General features: G+C 42.7%; 1 protein-coding gene across 2 annotated transcripts in view; it reads left to right on the top strand.

Moving 5' to 3' along the window:
- TMEM132C (transmembrane protein 132C) overlaps window positions 1-21,498 on the top strand; it is a 762,868-nt gene extending 741,370 nt beyond the window's left edge. For both annotated transcript variants that reach the window (XM_068243755.1, XM_068243763.1), the window contains exon 9: window positions 18,294-21,498. In XM_068243755.1, coding sequence (XP_068099856.1) covers window positions 18,294-19,463 — 1,170 coding nt within the window. In that variant the 3' untranslated portion in view covers window positions 19,464-21,498. The remainder of the gene's footprint in view (window positions 1-18,293) is intronic.
- Window positions 21,499-22,636: the final 1,138 nt, after the last annotated feature.

The following is a 22,636-nucleotide window of genomic DNA, read 5'->3' as shown; positions in this document are numbered from 1 at the left end:
CAAAAGTACTGTAATTGAGATCTATCAGTCTGGTAAAGGTTATAAAGCTATTTCTAAAGCTTTGGGACTCCAGCGAACCACAGTGAGAGCCATTATCCACAAATGGCAAAAACATGGAACAGTGATGAACCTTCCCAGGAGTGGCCGGCCGACAAAAATTACCCCAAGAGTGCAGAGAAAACTCATCAGAAAGGCCACAAAAGACCCCAGGACAACATCTAAAGAACTGCAGGCCTCACTTGCCTCAATTAAGGTCAGTGTTCACAACTCCACCATAAGAAAGAGACTGGGCAAAAATGGTCTGCATGGCAGATATCCAAGGCGCAAACCACTTTTAAGCAAAAAGTACAAAGGCTCGTCTCAATTTTGCTAAAAAACATTTCAATGATTGCCAAGACTTTGGGGAAAATACCTTGTGGACTGACGAGACAAAAGTTGAACTTTTTGGAAGGTGCCTGTCCCGTTACATCTGGCATAGAAGTAACACAGCATTTCAGCAAAAGAACATCATACCAACAGTAAAATATGGTGGTGGTAGTGTGATGGTCTGGGGTTGTTTTGCTGCTTCAGGACCTGGAAAGCTTGCTGTGATAGATGGAACCATGAATTCTACTGTCTACCAAAAAATCCTGAAGGAGAATGTCCGGCCATCTGTTCGTCAACTCAAGCTGAAGCGATCTTGGGTGCTGCAGCAGGACAATGACCCAAAACACACCAGCAAATCCACCTCTAAATGGCTGAAGAAAAACAAAATGAAGACTTTGAAGTGGCCTAGTCAAAGTCCTGACCTGAATCCTATTGAGATGTTGTGGCATGACCTTACAAAGGCGGTTCATGCTAGAAAACCCTCAAATAAAGCTGAATTACAACAATTCTGCAAAGATGAGTGGGCCAAAATTCCTCCAGAGCACTGTAAAAGACTCGTTGCAAGTTATCGCAAACGCTTGATTGCAGTTATTGCTGCTAAGGGTGGCCCAACCAGTTATTAGGTTCAGGGGGCAATTTCTTTTTCACACAGGGCCATGTAGGTTTTGAGTTTTTTTTCTCACTAAATAATAAAAACCATCATTTAAAACTGCATTTTGTGTTCAATTATGTTATCTTTGACTAATAGTTAACGGTTTTTGATGAGCAGAAACATTTAAGTGTGACAAACATGCAAAAGAAAAAAAAATCAGGAAGGGGGCAAATCGTTTTTCACACCACTGTATGTGTTTTTTTATTTCTAGGTTAGCATGGGTGCCGCTTGTTCTTTAAAGGGGAACTTCAGCCTAAACAAACATACTGTCATCAAGTTACATTAGTTATGTTAATTACAATAGATAGGTAATATAATCTCTTAACCACCCTGTTTTAAAAGAACAGGCAAATGTTTGTGATTCATGGAGACTGCCATCTTTGTCATAGGGGCCAGCAATCTTTTTGGTTGAAAGGAGGTGACAAGCAGCAGGAGACACAGTTCCAACTGTCCTGTGTCCTGATTATCCCTCCCAGCTGCACACTCTAGGCGTCAAATGTCAAATTCAAAATGAAAAAAATAAATAAAATTGCACCAAAACAGCAGAACGAGAAAACAACAAAATAAGAAATCCCATCATGCTTTGAACAGCATCAGGGGAAAAAAGCCCGGGCAGTTTTCTTCTGTGCAGCTAAAAATGAGGCTTGTATAAGAGAAACAAAGTTCTGATGCTGTGAAACTGTTAAAGAAACACAAAGCCTTTTCAGTGCTGCTGAGTCCATTTTTAGTCCCTTCTACCCCCTGTGCCCTTGAGCTGTCGGATCTCCTCCTGGACTCGGGCCATATTTTCCCGCAGCTTCAGCACCTGGGCCTTTAGGACCTTATTTGTCCGGGCCTGGATCCGCCGGTTCCTCCTCGCCTGGCGCCTGTGCCTCATGTATGTCGATAGAGGAACTGTAGAAAAAATAGGGAAAATAGGTTAACTCAGTACACCATCAACTTGTGCATATTTCAATCTCATTGATCATCCCTAAAAATAAGAACCTGTAATGTAATACATATAACATAGCATTTAATTGCTTTCCCATAGTATGCAATGTTAATCATACAGTAACAGCATTTTACCATATAGCGGTGCGCTGGCTCTCCTTATGTGGGCCCTTTGGCTGTGATGGCTGGGGCCAGGCGAGGAAGACCTGGAGGAGGAAGGCCTGGGTGCAGAGGCTCCCCGGGTACCACTTGCAGCTGTAATAAGGAGTAATGAATAATAGATTGTGATCAAAATATATTATAATATGGATAAAAAGTAATAACTTATTTGGTTGAACTACAACTACTTTTATTTCTATTTTCAAGTAAACTTTGATAAGGACCTTACTCTATTTAAACACAGAACCAAAAATCATATTCTTATACCTTTTATTTATTTATTGGACATGAAAGAATATGACTCTTCAATACAGAAAAATAAAACTAGGATAGACTTTGAAGAGAGCACTTGGAACGCTGACTGGGGCAATGGTTCACCTTGTAGTAGGAATAAGACCCTGAGCACACAGCCAAGATATCAATGGAGTGGCTTCGATACAACTCTATGTATGTCCTTGAGTGACCCAGCAAGAGCGTAGGCTTCAATACAATTGAATAGCTCTGGAGAGATCTTCAAAAATTGGCTGTGCACCAGAGCCGGATCACCCACAAGGCAAACCAAGGCACTTGCCTAGGTCCTGGACATGATCTAGCGTCCAGATGGACGACAGCACCTATCAAATTTTTCTCAAAAAAAAAAATTATCATCAGTGGTTATCAAAAACCAATGTTAAGCCTAGGGGCCCATTTTTTTTTAATTTTTTTATTTGCATGAATGCAGTATAATCAGCACATATTGCACAAATATCACTATGCCCACACAGGTGCAACCCATTTTGGAACAAGACCCTAACAAAAAGTAGGAAAAGTGCTGCACTGTGAATACCTTCCGGATATATACTTTAACTGTACATACTGCACAACTCTATAGTATTCAGCCCATGGAATTTTTTTAAGAAAAATACATACAGCATATAAAACCCAAGATAGACATACATAAACAAATATTTTGCTGACTTACACCTCATCTTTGCCGCCACCCGCTTCACCAGGTCCAGGTCCCTCCGTTTCAGGTCACTCCATAAGACCTGGACCTGCTTCGGGGTTAGGGCTCTTCGGAAGTCGGCCCTTAGAAGCCCCTGCACCCTCCTCACAACATCTTTTTTAGCTGCAGGGGCGGAGAGGTCATACTTGCCTCTGGTGAACTCCTGAAAAAGAAATATTACTGTATTAATGACCACTGTATAATACATTAATGAAGAATCTTTTTACTTGCAGCATAATGTAAAAGATTATAATATTATTCATAATGACAGTGTTAAAAAATTGTGTGAACCGACCAACTATGACTGCGGACAGATACTAGGGATCAAGGATGATGACTACAAGAGGATATAAGTGCCACCTATAACTGCTGCTGACAGATATTGCTAGCCATAATAACTACATCATTTCATGTGTGATTTGACTGACAGAGAAGATCGGAGGGGCGCGCCGGAATCAAGCCAGTGTCTCGATCTGCGGAGAAAAACGTACCGTGTATGCCTGGCATTAGCCATAGACCGTGAGCAAGCATGCAGATCAAGTGCTCTGAAGTCTGACTGGATTAGCTGCATGCTTGTTTCCAGTGGCGTAGGTACAAACCTCCGGGCCCCGATGCGGAATCTGGATGTGGGCCCCCTCCTGGCAACAACAGCCCCCCAACCCCTCCTCCCCCCCCCCCCGCCTCCACACCACCTTGAAGCGCACACACATATCTGAATCCCTATAGCTGTGCATGGCATGGATATATCAGTTCAGCTTTGCAGCAGCATGGGTGCCACGTTCAATTTGAAAACATAGCACCCAGAGGAAATAGGGCAATTAGTAGCAAGATGCCAGTGGAAAGGAAAATAATCGCTATGTGGGTAGTATTCACCAGCTAATAATTGTTACGTGCGCAGCATTCACCAGAAAACAATCGTTATGTACGTACGCATCATTCACCAGAAAAGAATCGCTACGTGGGCAGCATTCGCCAGAAAACGATCTTTATGTGCGCAGCATTCACCAGAAAATAATCGCTACTTGCGCAATATTCACCGCAAAATAATCGCTATGTGCGCAGCATTCCCCGGAATATAATCGTTATGTGCGCAGCATTCAACAGAAAACAATCGTTATGTACGTACGCATCATTCACCAGAAAATAATCGCTACTTGCGCAGCATTCACCGCAAAATAATCACTATGTGCGCAGCATTCCCCGGAATATAATCGTTATGTGCGCAGCATTCAACAGAAAACAATCGTTATGTACGTACGCATCATTCACCAGGAAATAATCGCTACGTAGGCAGCATTCGCCAGAAAACGATAGTTATGTGCGCAGCATTCACCAGAAAATAAACGCTACTTGAAAACATAGCACCCAGAGGAAATAGGGCAATTAGTAGCAAGATGCCAGTGGAAAGGAAAATAATCGCTATGTGGGTAGTATTCACCAGCTAATAATTGTTACGTGCGCAGCATTCACCAGAAAACAATCGTTATGTACGTACGCATCATTCACCAGAAAAGAATCGCTACGTGGGCAGCATTCGCCAGAAAACGATCTTTATGTGCGCAGCATTCACCAGAAAATAATCGCTACTTGCGCAATATTCACCGCAAAATAATCGCTATGTGCGCAGCATTCCCCGGAATATAATCGTTATGTGCGCAGCATTCAACAGAAAACAATCGTTATGTACGTACGCATCATTCACCAGAAAATAATCGCTACTTGCGCAGCATTCACCGCAAAATAATCACTATGTGCGCAGCATTCCCCGGAATATAATCGTTATGTGCGCAGCATTCAACAGAAAACAATCGTTATGTACGTACGCATCATTCACCAGGAAATAATCGCTACGTAGGCAGCATTCGCCAGAAAACGATAGTTATGTGCGCAGCATTCACCAGAAAATAAACGCTACTTGAAAACATAGCACCCAGAGGAAATAGGGCAATTAGTAGCAAGATGCCAGTGGAAAGGAAAATAATCGCTATGTGGGTAGTATTCACCAGCTAATAATTGTTACGTGCGCAGCATTCACCAGAAAACAATCGTTATGTACGTACGCATCATTCACCAGAAAAGAATCGCTACGTGGGCAGCATTCGCCAGAAAACGATCTTTATGTGCGCAGCATTCACCAGAAAATAATCGCTACTTGCGCAATATTCACCGCAAAATAATCGCTATGTGCGCAGCATTCCCCGGAATATAATCGTTATGTGCGCAGCATTCAACAGAAAACAATCGTTATGTACGTACGCATCATTCACCAGAAAATAATCGCTACTTGCGCAGCATTCACCGCAAAATAATCACTATGTGCGCAGCATTCCCCGGAATATAATCGTTATGTGCGCAGCATTCAACAGAAAACAATCGTTATGTACGTACGCATCATTCACCAGGAAATAATCGCTACGTAGGCAGCATTCGCCAGAAAACGATAGTTATGTGCGCAGCATTCACCAGAAAATAAACGCTACTTGCGCAGCATTCAACAGAAAACAATTGTTATGTACGTACGCATCATTCATCATGAAATAATCGCTACGTAGGCAGCATTCGCCAGAAAACGAGTTATGTGCGCAGCATTCACCAGAAAATAATCGCTACTTGCGCAGCATTTAACAGAAAACAATCGTTATCTACGTACGCATCATTCACCAGAAAATAATCGCTACGTGGGCAGCATTCGCCAGAAAACGATCTTTATGTGCGCAGCATTCACCAGAAAATCGCTACTTGCGCAGCATTCACCGCAAAATAATCGCTATGTGCGCAGCATTCCCCGGAATATAATCGTTATGTGCGCAGCATTCACCAGAAAACAATCGTTATGTACGTACGCATCATTCACCAGAAAAGAATCGCTACGTGGGCAGCATTCGCCAGAAAATGATCTTTATGTGCGCAGCATTCACCAGAAAATAATCGCTACTTGCGCAGCATTCACCGCAAAATAATTGCTATGTGCGCAGCATTCCCCGGAATATAATCGTTATGTGCGCAGCATTCAACAGAAAACAATCGTTATGTACGTACGCATCATTCACCAGAAAATAATCGCTACTTGCGCAGCATTCACCGCAAAATAATCACTATGTGCGCAGCATTCCCCGGAATATAATCGTTATGTGCGCAGCATTCAACAGAAAACAATCGTTATGTACGTACGCAGCATTCACCAGGAAATAATCGCTACGTAGGCAGCATTCGCCAGAAAACGATAGTTATGTGCGCAGCATTCACCAGAAAATAAACGCTACTTGCGCAGCATTCAACAGAAAACAATCGTTATGTACGTACGCATCATTCATCAGGAAATAATCGCTACGTAGGCAGCATTCGCCAGAAAACGAGTTATGTGCGCAGCATTCACCAGAAAATAATCGCTACATGCGCAGCATTCAACAGAAAACAATCGTTATCTACGTACGCATCATTCACCAGAAAATAATCGCTACGTGGGCAGCATTCGCCAGAAAACGATCTTTATGTGCGCAGCATTCACCAGAAAATCGCTACTTGCGCAGCATTCACCGCAAAATAATCGCTATGTGCGCAGCATTCCCCGGAATATAATCGTTATGTGCGCAGCATTCACCAGAAAACAATCGTAATGTACGTACGCATCATTCACCAGAAAATACGTGCGCAGCATTCACCACAAAACGATCGTTATGTGCGCAACATTCACCAGAAAACAATCGTTATGTGCGCAGAATTCACCAGAAAACAATCGCCATGTGGGAGCATTAAACATTAAAGAAAAGCATTCAGAAAAAATAACCCCCAAAAAATGCATTTTGTTAACTGAAAATAGAAGATTGCTTACCTCAATGACCATTCTTTTCATTCCCGGAGGCATTTTCGGAGGCATGTTGTTGTTGTCAGTGTGGCACTGTCAATCAAACTCAGCCAGGCAGTTAACCACTGAGTGCAGTCCAATGCGTACAGTCGCACAGTATGCACGCACGAGTTGACCACTTCCTCTACTACTTCCTGTATTTGCTGTACGCTTAGTTTTACGGCTACGGGTCAAAAGTACGCATGCGCATGCGCGATGGTGAAAAGCATAATATTTCGCTTTGCTTTCTAAGTACGTGTATTATTAACTGAGATCAAGCGCCCGTATTTCCGCATGAGCCCATGCATGTACGCATATGACTACGATCGGCTACGCGACTATGCGAAGTTTACGATGGAACGGCGTAGTGCATTTCGTATCGTAGTTGTGGTGTACCCAAGCGTATTTTCTCTACGCGTAGTTGCGAAAACTACGCGTATTTCTACCGTAGCGAAGTTTAGTGACTACGACCATCCCTGATGCACGGACTGGTATACTAAACAGCGTGCGGTCACACAGGTGCAGTGAATAGGTAGCAGTGACTGGCATTACAATACAATGTGCAGCTGTCACACAGGTGCAGTTAACAGGTATGCACGGACTGGTATACTAAACAGCGTGCGGTCACACAGGTGCAGTGAATAGGTAGCAGTGACTGGCATTACAATAAAATGTGCAGCTGTCACACAGGTGCAGTTAACAGGTATGAACGGACTGGTATACTAAACAGTGTGCCATCACACAGGTGCAGTGAACAGGTATGCAGGGATTTGTATTACAAATATGCAGCTGTCACACATAGGTACCGTGAACAGGTGATTGGAATTACAAATGTGCAGCTGCCTGTCACACACACACACAGGGACCGCAAACAGGTGCAATGACTGGTGGTATATTACACTCCTTGCGCTCACGTAGGTGCACTGAACAGGTTACAGGTATGCACTGCAGTGATTGGAATTACAAATGTGCAGCTGCCTGTCACACATACACACAGGGCCCGTGAACAGGTGCAATGACTGGTGGTATATTACACTGCTTGCGCTCATGTAGGTGCACTGAACAGGTTACAGGTACGCACTGCAGTGATTGGAATTACAAATGTGCAGCTGCCTGTCACACACACACACACAGGGACCGTGAACAGGTGCAATGACTGGTGGTATATTACACTGCTTGCGCTCACGTAGGTATAGGTAGGTAGGTAGGTGCAGTGATAGGGATTACAAATGTGCAGCTGCCTGTCACACACACATACAGACTGCAATGACTGGTTGTATAGGTAGGTAGGTGCACTGAACGGTGAATAGGTGCAGTGATTGGGATTACAAATGTGCAGCTGCCTGTCACACACACACAGGGACCATGAACCGGTGCAATGACTGGTGGTATTAACAATGCGTGCGCTCACGTAGGTATAGGTAGGTAGGTGCACTGAACAGTGAACAGGTGAGGTGCATTGATTGGGATTACAAATGTGCAGCTGCCTGTCACACACACAGGTAGTCACTGAATGTGCTGGGCCTGGCAGTGGCACAGTAGGAATTACCAAGGCTCTCTATGCAACACAAGTGTCTGTGGGACACACACACACACACACACACACACACACACACACACACAAAATCGATCACAAGAACAAGATTAGCTCTCAAAAGAGCTGTTGAGGGGTGCTTTTTTTAGCAATAAGAATCAGCAAGGAGCAAGCTAACAAGCCTACAAGAGCCTAACTTAGCTTCCCCTATAGGTCTCTGCAGCAGCAGCAGCTCTCCCTTCTCTAATTACTGCAGGCACGAGTGAGTGAAATGGGTGACGCTGCCTGCCTTTTATAAGGGGAGGGTGGGGCTCCAAGAGGGAGTGTAGCCTGATTGGCTACAATGTGCCTGCTGACTGTGATGTAGAGGGTCAAAGTTGACCCTCATGGTGCACTATGGGGGCGAATCGAACTTCCGGAAAAGTTTGCGGTTCTCCGCGATCGCGAAGCCCGGAAGTTCGCCAGTTCCCGTTCGCCGGGGAACCGTTCGGGTCATCACTAGATGTGAATGTGCATGTGAATTTGTATAGGGTGGGTGTAATTGTTGGGGATGGACGCCGTCCATATGAATTGTTACTGTATGCCTTGCACCACACAAAGCGTGTGATGTGACTTTGTGATGTGACCCTTCATAGTGTTGTGATCCTGTATTAACAGGCTACACACCACAATGTATCGATGTGAACACAGGCAAAGTGTTAACTTGGTGTGTCACCCAATGAACAGATTAGGCTGTGTGAAACAGAAATTTTGGACATGCTGTCAACTGAATTATGTACTGTTGCCATGTTTGTAAGTAAACATATGTTGCATAGCTGGAAAATCTGAGCTTACTGCAGACTGCAACGTAAAGGATCTTTCTAATAACATTAAATTGCCAAATAACTTGTGTGGCAATAACATTTTTCTTATCTATTTTTATCTTCAGACACATTGAGTTTCTCTTTAAGAAATGTTTGCACAGAAATTAAAACTCTCAGTCAGAGTCTTTTTCTGCTTGAATGCCAATAAGTATAAACGATTCAGCTTGAAAATTAGCTGCAACACATTTACATTTTTTTTCCACAGCACAAATGTCTTGGGAATTATTTGGAGTGTTTGATATTCCCATAGGAAAGCTTGACGTGCCTTAAACTGAAGGGGAAAAAAAAAAAAGTTGCCGTGATTTAGTGTAGTGTCCTTCAGAGAGCTGTTTCTGCAAATCCGATGAACCACATCAATAAATCCAGTCCGGTCCCTGACAAGGTTCTCCAATTACTATCAACAGATCAAGATGGATTGGAGGCTGCTTATCTGAAGGGAATGAAAGAGACGCTTGCCCTCATCCTGATCACTTAGTCGCAGGACTGACAGATAGTCGTGTTTGTTAATTACTAAACGGCTACATCTCATTTTACCTGATTGGAAATAGCATTGTCGGCTTTCATTTCTGGCAGTTACCTTTATTAAGCACCTGCTTACTGCTTGTTAAGTCAATATGGAGTCTTACATTGAAGCCGAGGTTTTTGGTAACATAATGATCAGACACTGACTGTTTATCAGCAGCGCTTGTTAAAAAGAAATTTAACACTAATGTTGAATCTTCCACCTAAATTAAAAAATGCAGTTATTTAAAGTGGGGAAATAAGCAATTCCCTCTAGGTCACTTCTAAACCTTGCCAGGGTTTTAACAAACAGTTCGATGTCTTACCAAGTTTTTATGTTTGACTTCAGTGTCGGTCGTTAGTAAATGGAGTGTTAGCTGCGTGATCAGTCTAAAATATGCAAAAGAAAAAAAAAAATCATGCAATCCACAATCTAATTTTACAATTGAAGAAGGCAGAAACAAGGCAATCGTGAAATCAAATTGTGTTATTTTATTTGTGCAGTGTTACCAGCAACTGACTACTGTCAGAGTACACAACAAAGCTGTGCTCAAATGTCTTAGCACACAGTCCTTCCAGGAAACCGGTGGCCAGCAAAGTACACAAGTACACAAATCAGGGTCCTCTTCTACCGCAGGTGCAGGATAATCCACTTCAGTGAGATAACCACCAGCACACCCCAAGCAGTGGCCACTCACCGTTATACCATGACCCTCTGTCAGATGGGTCTTCAGCCCTATAGGGTCATCTGGCCACCCCCTGCTATATAAGGACAACTCGATCTCTGCTTCCAAGCCGCTGTTGCTAGTTCACATCACCTCAAATAAGACATAGCAAAGCTCCCATAGCATAAAAATGTAAAATCACTTTAATTATAAAAGTAATGCACACTTACAAACCAAGCCGTGGGTGATCGCACAGAGCTTTTATGGGCTCTACCCCAAACGTTGGCCGCCGGGTCGGCTATGTAGCGCTGTATCCTGTGCCTCTGTAAGGGTTAGCATAGATGCCGCCACGGAGACAGGCGGCATGGCGGCTGTCTCTGCGTATCAGCCGGCGGCCTCTGCAGTTTCATGCGGGTGATCTGCCTGGTCCTTCCATTGCACATAGATTGAGAGCTACGCCAGGCAACAGGACCTTTATGCGAATAGAAGGGGAGTCAGCTGATCTGCCAAGTCAGCTGACTCCAACAGTACTTCGGATTGGCTGAGTGGCTGGGGCGGCGCTGCGGAGCAACTTAGTATATATAGTACCAGACTGTCAGTTGCTCGGTGTCTGCTGTTGCAAATACTTGCGTGTGAGCGCTCAGACCTTAGTCAGATCCCAAAGTGTGCTAGAACCGGCCAGAGCCGGGGATCCACACTTAGCCAGATTCTGTTGATAGCTTAAAGTACTAATTACATTGTATTATCTGTTATGACCTTCTGCTTCCATTGACTATTCTCCTGCTTGCTGACTCTGTACCTCTGCCTATCTGATTCACGTTGCCGACCTTGCCTGAAAAACAACTCTGAATCAGTCTTCTGTCTTTGTACCTTATCTGTCCGTTCGTTGCCAACTCTGCTTGTCTGACCTCTCTATCCTCGCCAGTGGGCCTAGCCACTGGTGAGGGATCTGTAGCTGTCACCTGCTCCTCAGGTGAAGCGTTAATGTGGTACTGTCTGTAATACCTGCTCCATAGGTATCCAATAGCTGTAGTATAGTCTTAGTCACCTGCTCCTCAGGTGATCACCTCTTTAGCTTACCAGTGGCACCTGCTCCTCAGGTGTCCATTGGCTACAGTACTGTCTGAATCACCTGCTTCTCAGGTGATCAACTTTGAAGCATACTAGTAGCTCCTGCTCCTCAGGTGCTCTTTAACTGCTACACAGCCGGACTCGCCTGCTCCTCAGGTGATCCTTGGCTGCAGTATTGTCTGTAGTCACCCGCTCCTCGGGAGACCTTATCTTCCTCATTACTGTTGCACCAATCACTATCTCACATTGGTAGTCTTGTGTCTGGCTATACTAGCATTATTGGTGATTCTGCAGATCACCACATAATCAGGTATAGCGTCTGTATTATTGGTGATACTGCAGATCACCAATAATCAGAAAATCTGTTAGCTGACACCAATCGTTACAGCCTCCCTGTAGGCTTCCACGTCCTTCCCCACGGTGGTTAGTACAGGCCGCGTGCGCTTAACTAGTTTTGTCGTTTAAAACTACTCATCAGAAGCATGCGCGGCCCCTCTACTGCTAAAAACGTATACCTATTGCGGTAAGACCCCTCCCACACCCCCTCTCCCTATCCCAGAAGCACCCCTCCACTCATTGGCCGCCGCTCGCTACCCGGAAGTGGCTCGGATGTTGTCAGAGCGGCAATCCCTCCACTCATTGGCCGCCGCTCACTACTCGGAAATGCCTCGGATTATCCCCAACGTTATCACTGGGGAATGGAGCAGAGCGGTTGCTGGGAAACCAGGAAGCTAACAGGGCTGGCCATTCGCGTGGGAAACCAGTAATTATGCTATTGGATTGAGGGGTGGCCTATGGGTCAATGTCGAGGGGGGGGGGTTGTGACGTAGGTGGGAGGACCTCCAGGGCAGCCGGCTAGGTTGCTATGGAGTAATCCAAGGCAATTCCGAGTAGTGAGCGGCAGCCACGGCAGCCTGTATTGTTGTTAAGGAGCCATTCGAGCCACTTCCGGGTAGCGAGCGGCGGCCAATGAGTGGAGGGATTGCCGCTCTGACAACATCCGAACCACTTCCGGGTAGCGAGCGGCGGCCAATGAGTGGAGGGGTGCCACTCTGACGACTTCTGGGGTAGGGAGAGGGAGCGTGGGAGGGGTTTTATCGTAATAGGTATAAGTTTTTAGCAATAGAGGGGCCGCGCATGCTTCTGATGAGTCGTTTTAAATGACGAAACTAGTAAAGCACATGCGGCCTGTACTAACCACCGTGGGGAAGGATGTGGAAGCCTAGAGGGAGGCACAGGAGACAGCGCTACATAGCCAACTCGGCAGCCAACGTTTGGGGTAGAGCCCATAAAAACTCTGTGCAATCACCCACGGCTTGGTTTGTAAGTGTGCATTTCTTTTATGATTAAAGTGATTTTACATTTTTACGCTATGGGAGCTTTGCTATGACATCACTACTCAGCCAAAGGGGAGCAGAACCGACAAACTGTGCACGTGCGGCACAGTATGTCCGGGTTTGGAGTCGCCGAAGTCGCCTAGGACAACGGGACGGACCAGAGAAGAGTGGTGGGGGACAGAGAGGAATGGGAGGCACGGTTAGTATTTGATTATGCCCCCCTACCCAGTAAAGGTCTAGTTTTTAACCAATGCTTTCGCATCTGGTATCCTTTAAGGGATACCTGTATGTCCCTTTTATCATAGCAATATTATTGGTCACACAGATTCATTAATATAAAGGACCATAATGTGTAAAGTGACCGGTAACTAACAGCAACACTTGCATTTGACTTTCAGAAATTTCTGTAAACTGAAAACTGATTGCTATTCATTGGTCATCACACATTCTGCATTCACATTGCTGTCTGCACAATTTTATTCAATATGCATGGATTTGTTCCAGTGCTAAGTAGAAAGGTCATGAGGATAGATAAGTTAAAGCAAACCTAAACTCCGTGGATCATGTGGCTGCGCAAGAACACATGTAAGGTGTTTTTTCTATCTTAATGGCTTAAATGAAAGTAAACCTCAAATCACAGAGATCTGAATATACAACTGTCATTTTGACCAGATGAAAATGACGTAGAAATTGTTTTCATTAAATTCTATAACTGCAGCTGCAGATTTACTGTATCCATTTAAAGGGACCCTGAGCACTTAAAAATGAAATAGTGACTTACTTGGGGCTTCCTCTAGCCCACCATAGGCCGCAAGGTCCCCCGGCATCCTCCTACCTCCTCTCCCGGCCTACAGTGGACTGGAGGAAGCCCCAGGTAAGTCACTATTTCATTTTTAACAAGTGCTCAGGTCCCTTTAACCTCTTGAGGACCACAGTGTTAAACCCCCCTAAAGACCAGGACTTTTTTTGTAAAACTGGCCACTGCAGCTTTAAGGCCAAGCTGCATGGCCACACAACACAGCTCACAAGTGATCCTCCCCCCTTTCTCCCCACCAACAGAGCTTTCTGTTGGTGGGGTCTGATCGTCCCCCAGATGTTTGTCTATTTTTTACTAATATTTATTTTATTTTTTATTTTTTTTATAAAAATGTGCATTTTACTTGAATTTTTCCCACCCTCCCCTTGCCAGCCAATCACTGTGATCAACTGTCATAGGCTTCAGCCTATGACAGCTGATCACTCTGGAGCCAATGGAGGGGACAGCTATGTCACATGGCTGTCCCTAGTACAGTGCTGCTGCGGATCACAGCGCTGTACTAAGTGAAAAGACGGCGGTTTCGCTGCTGGGAGACTGAAGGCAAAGCGGAGCAGGAGATGCGCGTGCAGCCTGCGCGTGATCTGCTGCACAAGCCAGCTCCAGGACCTGACGCCAATTGGCATTAGGCAATCCTGGGGCTGTCGCCACTGTCACGCCCGTTGGCGTGAGGCGGTCTTGAAGTAGTTAAGACCTTCAAAAGTTAGTGCTGCCTGACTCTGATTCCTGTATGAATTTTCTCTCATTATAGTAAGCCAAAGACATAGATGCTAGATTTACCTTTGATCTGTCCATATCTCCTTTGAGTTCATAAACATTCTGAAATTACCAAACTGTTGTCTCTAAGTGTTAGGTATTCCCACTTGAGTGGATGCAAAACGGCACAGTAAAAGCACATCCACTCAGAATGCACTGAGCTCCATTGCATGTCCGCACCATTGTTCACATTACCTGTCCTTTTGTGCCTGCTCCATCCATTCTGCCACTCCCCATCCTTCACATCTGCTGCCAACACCACTCAGTCCAGGGAATAGACGGTATACACAGTCCAGAGGCCTGCAGGAGCATGGGGTTACCCATTTGTTTACAAAATACATATTTTCTCTAGCAACAAGGAGGATTTTATTGGTCTAGTTAGACTCCTCCCTGTTGCTGAGGATGATTGCCATTGGTCTGTTTCAATGTAATGGGGAGCACCATGCATCTGCCAGGTTCCAGTCTTCTGCATCTGCAGTGGACCAAGCCACGGCCACGGGTACTATCAGCAGAGAAACCAAATCAATGGGATAGGTAAGTATTTGCATTTTACATGCAGCGTCCAGCCTAGTAGGTCAAAGGCTTTCATTGCATCCATTCACCTGGCATTTTATGGTCTGGTACAGAACAATACTGCATTTCAAATCATTTTTTTAACATCTCCCAGTTGTTTTCTATCAATAGGATCAACTTCCTGCATTTCTCAGAGGTGTAGAATGGGTACTAGAATGGGAACCTAATACATATTCTGTAACTGGGGTGTTTTAAAAAGCACACAGTAGAGGGGACATAAGTATCTGATGCTCTGAAGAAGACTGAGAGCCCCACCAGAGAAATGCTCTTTTAAACATTTACATAACATTGATTTGAAATTTTTAAAGAAAAGTATTTGGAATCTTTCCATGTTTCAGCAACACAGTGTTGACTGATATGTGTTGCTAAAAGGCAGATCTAAGCAGACAGAAGAGCACTAATGAGTACAGGACCTTATTCAGGATGTTAGGGAGCAGTTGTAATAAACCTTAGGAAACTGTCCAAGTGCTCTAAATACTTCCCTTATCTTAATGCTTGTTGTAAGCAGAGCTATTCAATTTCATCTATTTTCTGTAGCTAAGTGAAAATACTTATGTACACACAAACACGCAAGCCCGAGGACACACACTTCTTCCAACCTTGCCTCTTTTGCCACTTTATACCATCACAAGGGAGCATTGAGCGATCTACACTTATAATTCACAACATAATGTACACATTTAATATGGATCTGCCCTGCCTTTTCACCATCCACTATTGACACTTACGGCAAGCTTGGATTAACCAATAAATTGTGAAGTCAATTATATTACTTAAAGTCAATATTACTGATTTCTTTTATGCAAGAATTGAAAACTGAAATTCATCAAAATATAATTTGCATTGGAGATTACAAAAGGAATGGAATTCTTAATATGTTTCTGCCAATATCACATAATATATGTGATACATCTTAGGGTCACAGGGGACAAAAATGATGTACCATGAAGTGTAATATAATCAGCTAGAGCATACTGGCTATAGATTACAGTCGTATAACGTGTGGCAAAAAGGAGAACTGTATAACATGTGGGAATGGCTAGTGCACTTTGTGCCCTATAAATTGGGGAAGCATTTTTTTTACTTTATTATTATGGTGACATTACTCTCCACCCCCCACCAAAAATAAACTGATACACACTATTTATATTGTATGTGGTCCTCTGTATCATGCTTATTTTGAGACTACTGGTGTTAATGCTACATACTAAAAATCAGTGCAGCTTATCTCCTTGTTTGGGCCGTCACTGAATCCAAATTGGGCTCCCATGAGCACCTTGAGGTGAAACCCTGGGATGGATCGTGAAATCAGGCATCATCAAAGACTGCAATCTAAATTGCAGCTATGGAGCACTAAGTGATTAAATTGGGTGCCGGAGTTTGGTTATTACATAGCTAAACTCTGGTTATCATGCAGATGGGATGACAGTATATAGACAAACACCAGATCGGCTCTGGCACACATATAGCCAAGTAACGGTATCAGTTGTGTATAGCCAAGTAGTGTTATCGCTATATGTGTAGCTGAGAATCATTACTGGCTGTGAACTAGTGTAATCAGCTGCGACACTCAGCTTATAGCTTAGCGTTAGGCATAGGTGAGGGAATTAGTGTTAGGTGTAGGTAGGAGGGTTAGTGTTAGGTATAGGTGGGTGAATTGTGAGGTATAGGTAAAGGAAACTAATATTAGAATATTGGTAATATTACATTGCCATTAATCAAACAATCAGCAGTTTAACAGGAGCAATTATAAAATATATGCCCTTCAGGGCCTTGAACCTGGATGAAAATTTGACTTCAGACCCAACTACCCAGATATTTAGGATTTCTGCTCAGTCTGTATATGATTGCTGTTATCTGTGGGTAGGGGCTGAAGTTAGCATAGCTGCACTTTCATTGGGGCTCATCAGTGAGTTGAGTAGAAGTAGTGTAGCACCCTTCCTTTGCTTCCAGGTGCTAGTCAGTGAGTTGAAATGCATGAAAATGCATGAATAAAAAAATGTATGAATGGGTTTGTGAGTTGCTGTGCATTTCCATGCATTTCTACGCATCTCCATGAGTTTAAACTCCTGATGAGTTGAAATGCACTGATAGCAACTCACCGTTGTAGTGTGAATGATAAAATGAAAGTCTATGGACTTTCATGTTCCCATGTAAAATGCACACTATGTGCAGTGAGTCGAAACTCACTGCAACTTACATAGTGTGAATGATCCTTCATTGATAAACTATGCACGTCTCATTTTACATTTGTATGTACTCTAGTGTTATGTATATATATGGGTACAATACTCTAGCACAGAGTATTTTTTTTGTTTATTAATTATTTTTATTATGTTTGAAGAACATAATAGTGCTATAGCAACACTACATGTTCTTAGACTTAACCATAAGAATAGATTATTTTCATACTTGTTTACTGCACTGTTCTGTTAGATTGTGTACCATTTCTTTGGCAGGTTTCTAAAATAAAGTTTTCCTTTGTCACTGTCTTAACTACTCTTCTGCTGGTTTTATTACTATGCCACTGTCTTTACTACTCTTCTGCTGTCTTTACTACTCTATGTCATTGTCTTTACTACTCTGCAGTAAAACTGGGGCATTTTATTAGCTTATAAAGCTTGCTAGTCAAAACAGCAGGTGGCGCTTTAAACAAATTTCAGCTCTGTGTGATATTATTATTATTTATATAATGCTAATGTCTTCTGCAGTGCTTCTGCAGAGTATATAGTCTTGTCACTAACTGTCCCTCAGAGAGGCTCACATTCTAATCCCTACCTCAGTCATTGGTCTCCAGTAGTCCAGGGCCAATTTTTAGGGGGAAGCCCATTAAATTATCTGTATGTTTTAGGGTTGTGGGAGAAAACCGGAGTGCCCAGAGGAAACCCACGCAGACATGGGGAGAACATACAAACTCCTTGCAGATGTTGACCTGGCTAAGATTCGAATACAGGAACCCAGCACTGCAATGGGAGAGTGCTATCCACTATGCCACCATGTTTCCCACCGTGATATTTAATATGACCCAAAATACTTAATTATTTTTGATACTAAGCCTTCCCAATAATTAAACCAAAAATCATAAAAAAACACAGAATCCTGCTTACACCTATTGTGAACAGAGCACACACCCCAATGAACACATTTAATTGAGCTTAATTTATCTTCATGCTTTGTTAGAACAAATTACATTTAAAAGTAGAATGTATTTTTATTCAGGATATTTTTGTTTTTATTTTGTAGGAAGCTGTGGTCAGTGTCTGGATACAATTCAGCGATGGAGTTGTGACACCTCTAGATATCTACGATTACAAAGACTTTGCAATATCTGTTGCATCTCTGGATGAATCGGTTGTCTCAACTCAGCAGAGCAGCCCACTAAAATGGCCCATTGTAATAGCAGAGGGGGAAGGGCAAGGTCCTTTGGTGAAAGTAGACTTCATGATTTCTGAATCTTGTCAAAAATCAAAAAGGAAAAGTGTTCTTGCAGTGGGGAATGGATATATCAAAGTCAAATTTGGACAGAATGATGCCATTTCTACTGGTGGGAGCGAGTATGATGAGATGGAGATTGAAAATCACACTAGTGACCGCAGACAGAAAATATCAGATCATGATCGTTATGGAAATGATGGAAGGTATGATGGTTCAGCCATGGAACGTGATAAAAGTTCTATAAGAAAGAGTAGCACCACAGCCAGATCAGTGTTAAATAACAGGATGGATGGGAACAGATTTTCTGAAGACAGTCCTTTACAAAACATCCCAATAGATTTTACAAATTTTCCTGCCCAAGTAGACTTGCCAAAAGGCAATGAAGAAACAGAAGACAATGACCTCATACATGCAGCTAGAGGGCTAAGTGATCTAGAAATTGGAATGTATGCATTGCTTGGGGTTTTCTGTCTTGCCATACTCGTCTTCCTAATTAACTGTGCCACATTTGCCCTCAGATATCGGCACAAGCAGATCCCAATAGAAGGACAAGCAAACTTGGCACACTCTCATGACTGGGTATGGTTGGGCAATGAGACTGAGTTACTTGAAAGTACACCCGATGTATCCCCACAACAAGATGAGCACACCACCATCATTGACAGGGGACTACCCTTAGAAGAAAACCATCACCTCTTCAATGGCAATGTGCAGAAAAGTCCAATGACTCGATCTAGTGAAGAAGTAGAAAAATCAAACAAAAACAAGAAAAATGATCCCTTACATTCTCCAACATCTAAGAGAAAGAGAGTAAAATTTACTACCTTCACCACTATTCCAGCTGATGATAGTTGTCCAACAGTCAACTCATTATTGACAGCAAATGAAGATGATATTAAATGGGTGTGTCAAGATATGGACCTGGGAGAGTCCAAGGACCTCAGAAACTATATGCAGAAGCTTAAAGACAAAATATAAAACATATGTACTGGTGGGTGGGAAGATTTTCTGAAAACATTGATGCCTTCAAGTTTTATAGGATTCATTGTGATAAAATCAGTGGGTTCTCAAACCAGAAGTGTCCACTAACACTTAGATGCCAAAACATGCATAGTTATCTCTGACAGAGTTCACGAACGTTCAGATGGAAAGAAAGACTGCAAGGAAATCAGTCAGCATATGAATGTTGTTATATTTTTAAATGAAATTCGCAAGAGAATTATATAAAAAGTCATGCATACAGTGGAGGTACCAAAAATGGTTTGTAAAAAATAATTAAAAACTTCAAAAAATTATTTTATATTTCTAAAACTGTAACTAAAGGACAAGATGTAAAACAATATTTTCACAAGCGTTAAAATTATTCCTTGCTCCATTTTCTGTAAATATGTAGAATAAATGGGGAGGGCAGCTGTGTCAACTGAAGTTTCTGTGTTATCAAAATGTTCACAAGGGCCTACATGGACGATTGTGTGATGGTAATCCATCAATAAGATACACCGCTCATTGAAACCATAGTCTTCCCCGTTGCTAATCATTAATATCGTGCGTACAAGGTCAAGGCATGGAGTCTTGCTGTAGTCAGCATTTTTAAGTTATCTCAAAATTATATGGTTTTTACTATAAAAGAAATGCATAGTGATATAAGAGAAGATCAACAAATCAGAATTCATCTTTGAGTCACCTGATATAAGTGAAAATTGATTAGTTGCCAAGAGTCTACTTGACATTCTGTGTTATTGATCACGCCTGGAAACAAACAGTGCAGAGGCTAATATCATATCTACCTCTTATTGTCTATATTGGGTACAGTCATCTCACATCTCAGAAATGCACAATTTGAAACTTAAAGGTAACCCAAGGTGAGAAGGTTATGGAAGCTGACGTTTGTATCTGTCTAAATAATTTATATTGCGTGGCTGTCCTGCTGATCCTCTGCCTCTAATACTTTAAAGTGTATCGAGGCAGGATGTGACATGATGAGATAAACATGTGTATAGTGCAAAACATATTAATAACCAGTTAATTTTTAGCGACAGCTTCTGTCTTGTCGGTACCTTGTCAAGAATATTGTAAACATAATTGAAAAGTAAATTACAGCCATAAAAGTTTTCCTGTTAGAATACAACTTCTGAGTGCAAAGGGAGATAGGAAAAGGTCAATAAGTCGGGTATTTTCATTAAGAGACACTTAATAGGATTCCACTGAGACAACAAAGCATTTAATCGACTTTGTAAATGTTTAAATATAAAATAAAACCATGGGATGATTGAAAAAGTCATTTTAGGAGTAGGACGATAAAAACAATTGTTTATCTCATCAGTTTATTTTGACCTTGGGTTTACTTTAAGCCATAGACCCTGAAGAAGCATGCAGGTCAGATGTTTACGACAAATCTGACAAGATTAGCTGCATGCTTGTTTCAAGTATGTGATTTATACTGGGTACAAACAATACGTTTTTCCGGTCGATTTTACATCCGATCGTTTTTTTTAACCGATTCTCCACTTGATTCTGCGCTCGATTTTCTTATCTTCTGCTCGTTTTTTCTATCTTTTTCCATTCACTTCTATGAGAAATCAATCAGAAGGAATATCGGACATGTCAGAAATTATCTATAAAACCCATCTATCGAGCAGAAAAACATATGGGGCTCGATTCACAAAGCGGTGCTAACCCAGTTAGAGACTTTAGGCGTGATAACCATTGCACCACGCTGGTGAAAAGTCAGTTTAGGCGTGATATGTTTAGGCGTGATAAGTGTAGGCATGATAAGTTTAGGCATGATAAGTTTAGGCATGATAAGTTTAGATAAGTTTAGATCGCGCACAAAGTCCCGCAGGCAAAGCAGCGCCATTAAACTCTATGCGAAGTGCACCAGACTTTGCTAGCGCAAAACTTTTGATCAGTTGTGCACTGCGGTGCTAACCCAGTTGGTGCTTAAACTTATCACGCCTAAACTTATCACACATAGGGCTCGATTCACAAAGCGGTGATAACCCAGTTAAAGACTTTAGGGGCTCGATTCACAAAGCGGTGCTAACCCAGTTAGCATGCCTAAAAGACTTTAGGCATGATAACCATTGCACCATGCTGGTGAAAAGCCAGTTTAGGCGTGATAAGTTTAGGTGTGATAAGTTTAGGTGTGATAAGTTTAGGCATGCTAAGTTTAGATAAGTTTAGATCGCTTGCAAAGTCCCGCACGCAAAGCAGCGCCATTAAACTTTATACAAAGTGCACCAGTCTTTGCTAGCGTAAAACTTTTGATCAGCTGTGCAGTGCGGTGCTAACGCAGTTGGCGCTTAAACTTATCATGCCTAAACTTATCACACCTAAACTTATCATGCCTAAACTTATCACACCTAAACTTATCACACCTAAACTTATCATGCCTAAACTGAGTTTAGGCGTGATAAAGGGCTTTTCACCAGGGTGCTAACTGTTAGCACCGCTTTGTGAATCAGGCCCCAGGCGTGATAACCATTTTTATCACGCCTAAACTCAGTTTAGGCATGATAAGTTTAGGCATAGTAAGTTTAGGCGTGCTAAGTTTAGGCATGATAATTTTAGGCATGATAAGTTTAGATAAGTTTAGATCGCTCGCAAAGTCCTGCACGCAAAGCAGCGCCATTAAACTCTATGCGAAGTGCACCAGACTTTGCTAGCGCAAAACTTTTGATCAGCTGTGCACTGCGGTGCTAACCCAGTTGGTGCTTAAACTTATCACGCCTAAAAACTTATCACACCTAAACTTATCATGCCTAAACTTATCACACCTAAACTTATCACACCTAGGGCCTGATTCACAAAGCGGTGCTAACAGTTAGCACCCTGGTGAAAAGCCCTTTATCATGCCTAAACTCAGTTTAGGCATGATAAGTTTAGGTGTGATAAGTTTAGGTGTGATAAGTTTAGGCATGATAAGTTTAGGTGTGATAAGTTTAGGTGTGATAAGTTTAAGCGCCAACTGCGTTAGCACCACAGTGCACAGCTGATCAAAAGTTTTACGCTAGCAAAGACTGGTGCACTTCGTATAAAGTTTAATGGCGCTGCTTTGCGTGCGGGACTTTGCAAGCGATCTAAACTTATCTAAACTTAGCATGCCTAAACTTATCACACCTAAACTTATCATGCCTAAACTTATCACACCT

Source organism: Hyperolius riggenbachi, chromosome 1, assembly GCF_040937935.1.
Source record: "Hyperolius riggenbachi isolate aHypRig1 chromosome 1, aHypRig1.pri, whole genome shotgun sequence".
NCBI classification, from domain to species: Eukaryota; Metazoa; Chordata; class Amphibia; order Anura; family Hyperoliidae; genus Hyperolius; species Hyperolius riggenbachi.
This window is presented reverse-complemented; position numbering and strand designations above follow the sequence as displayed.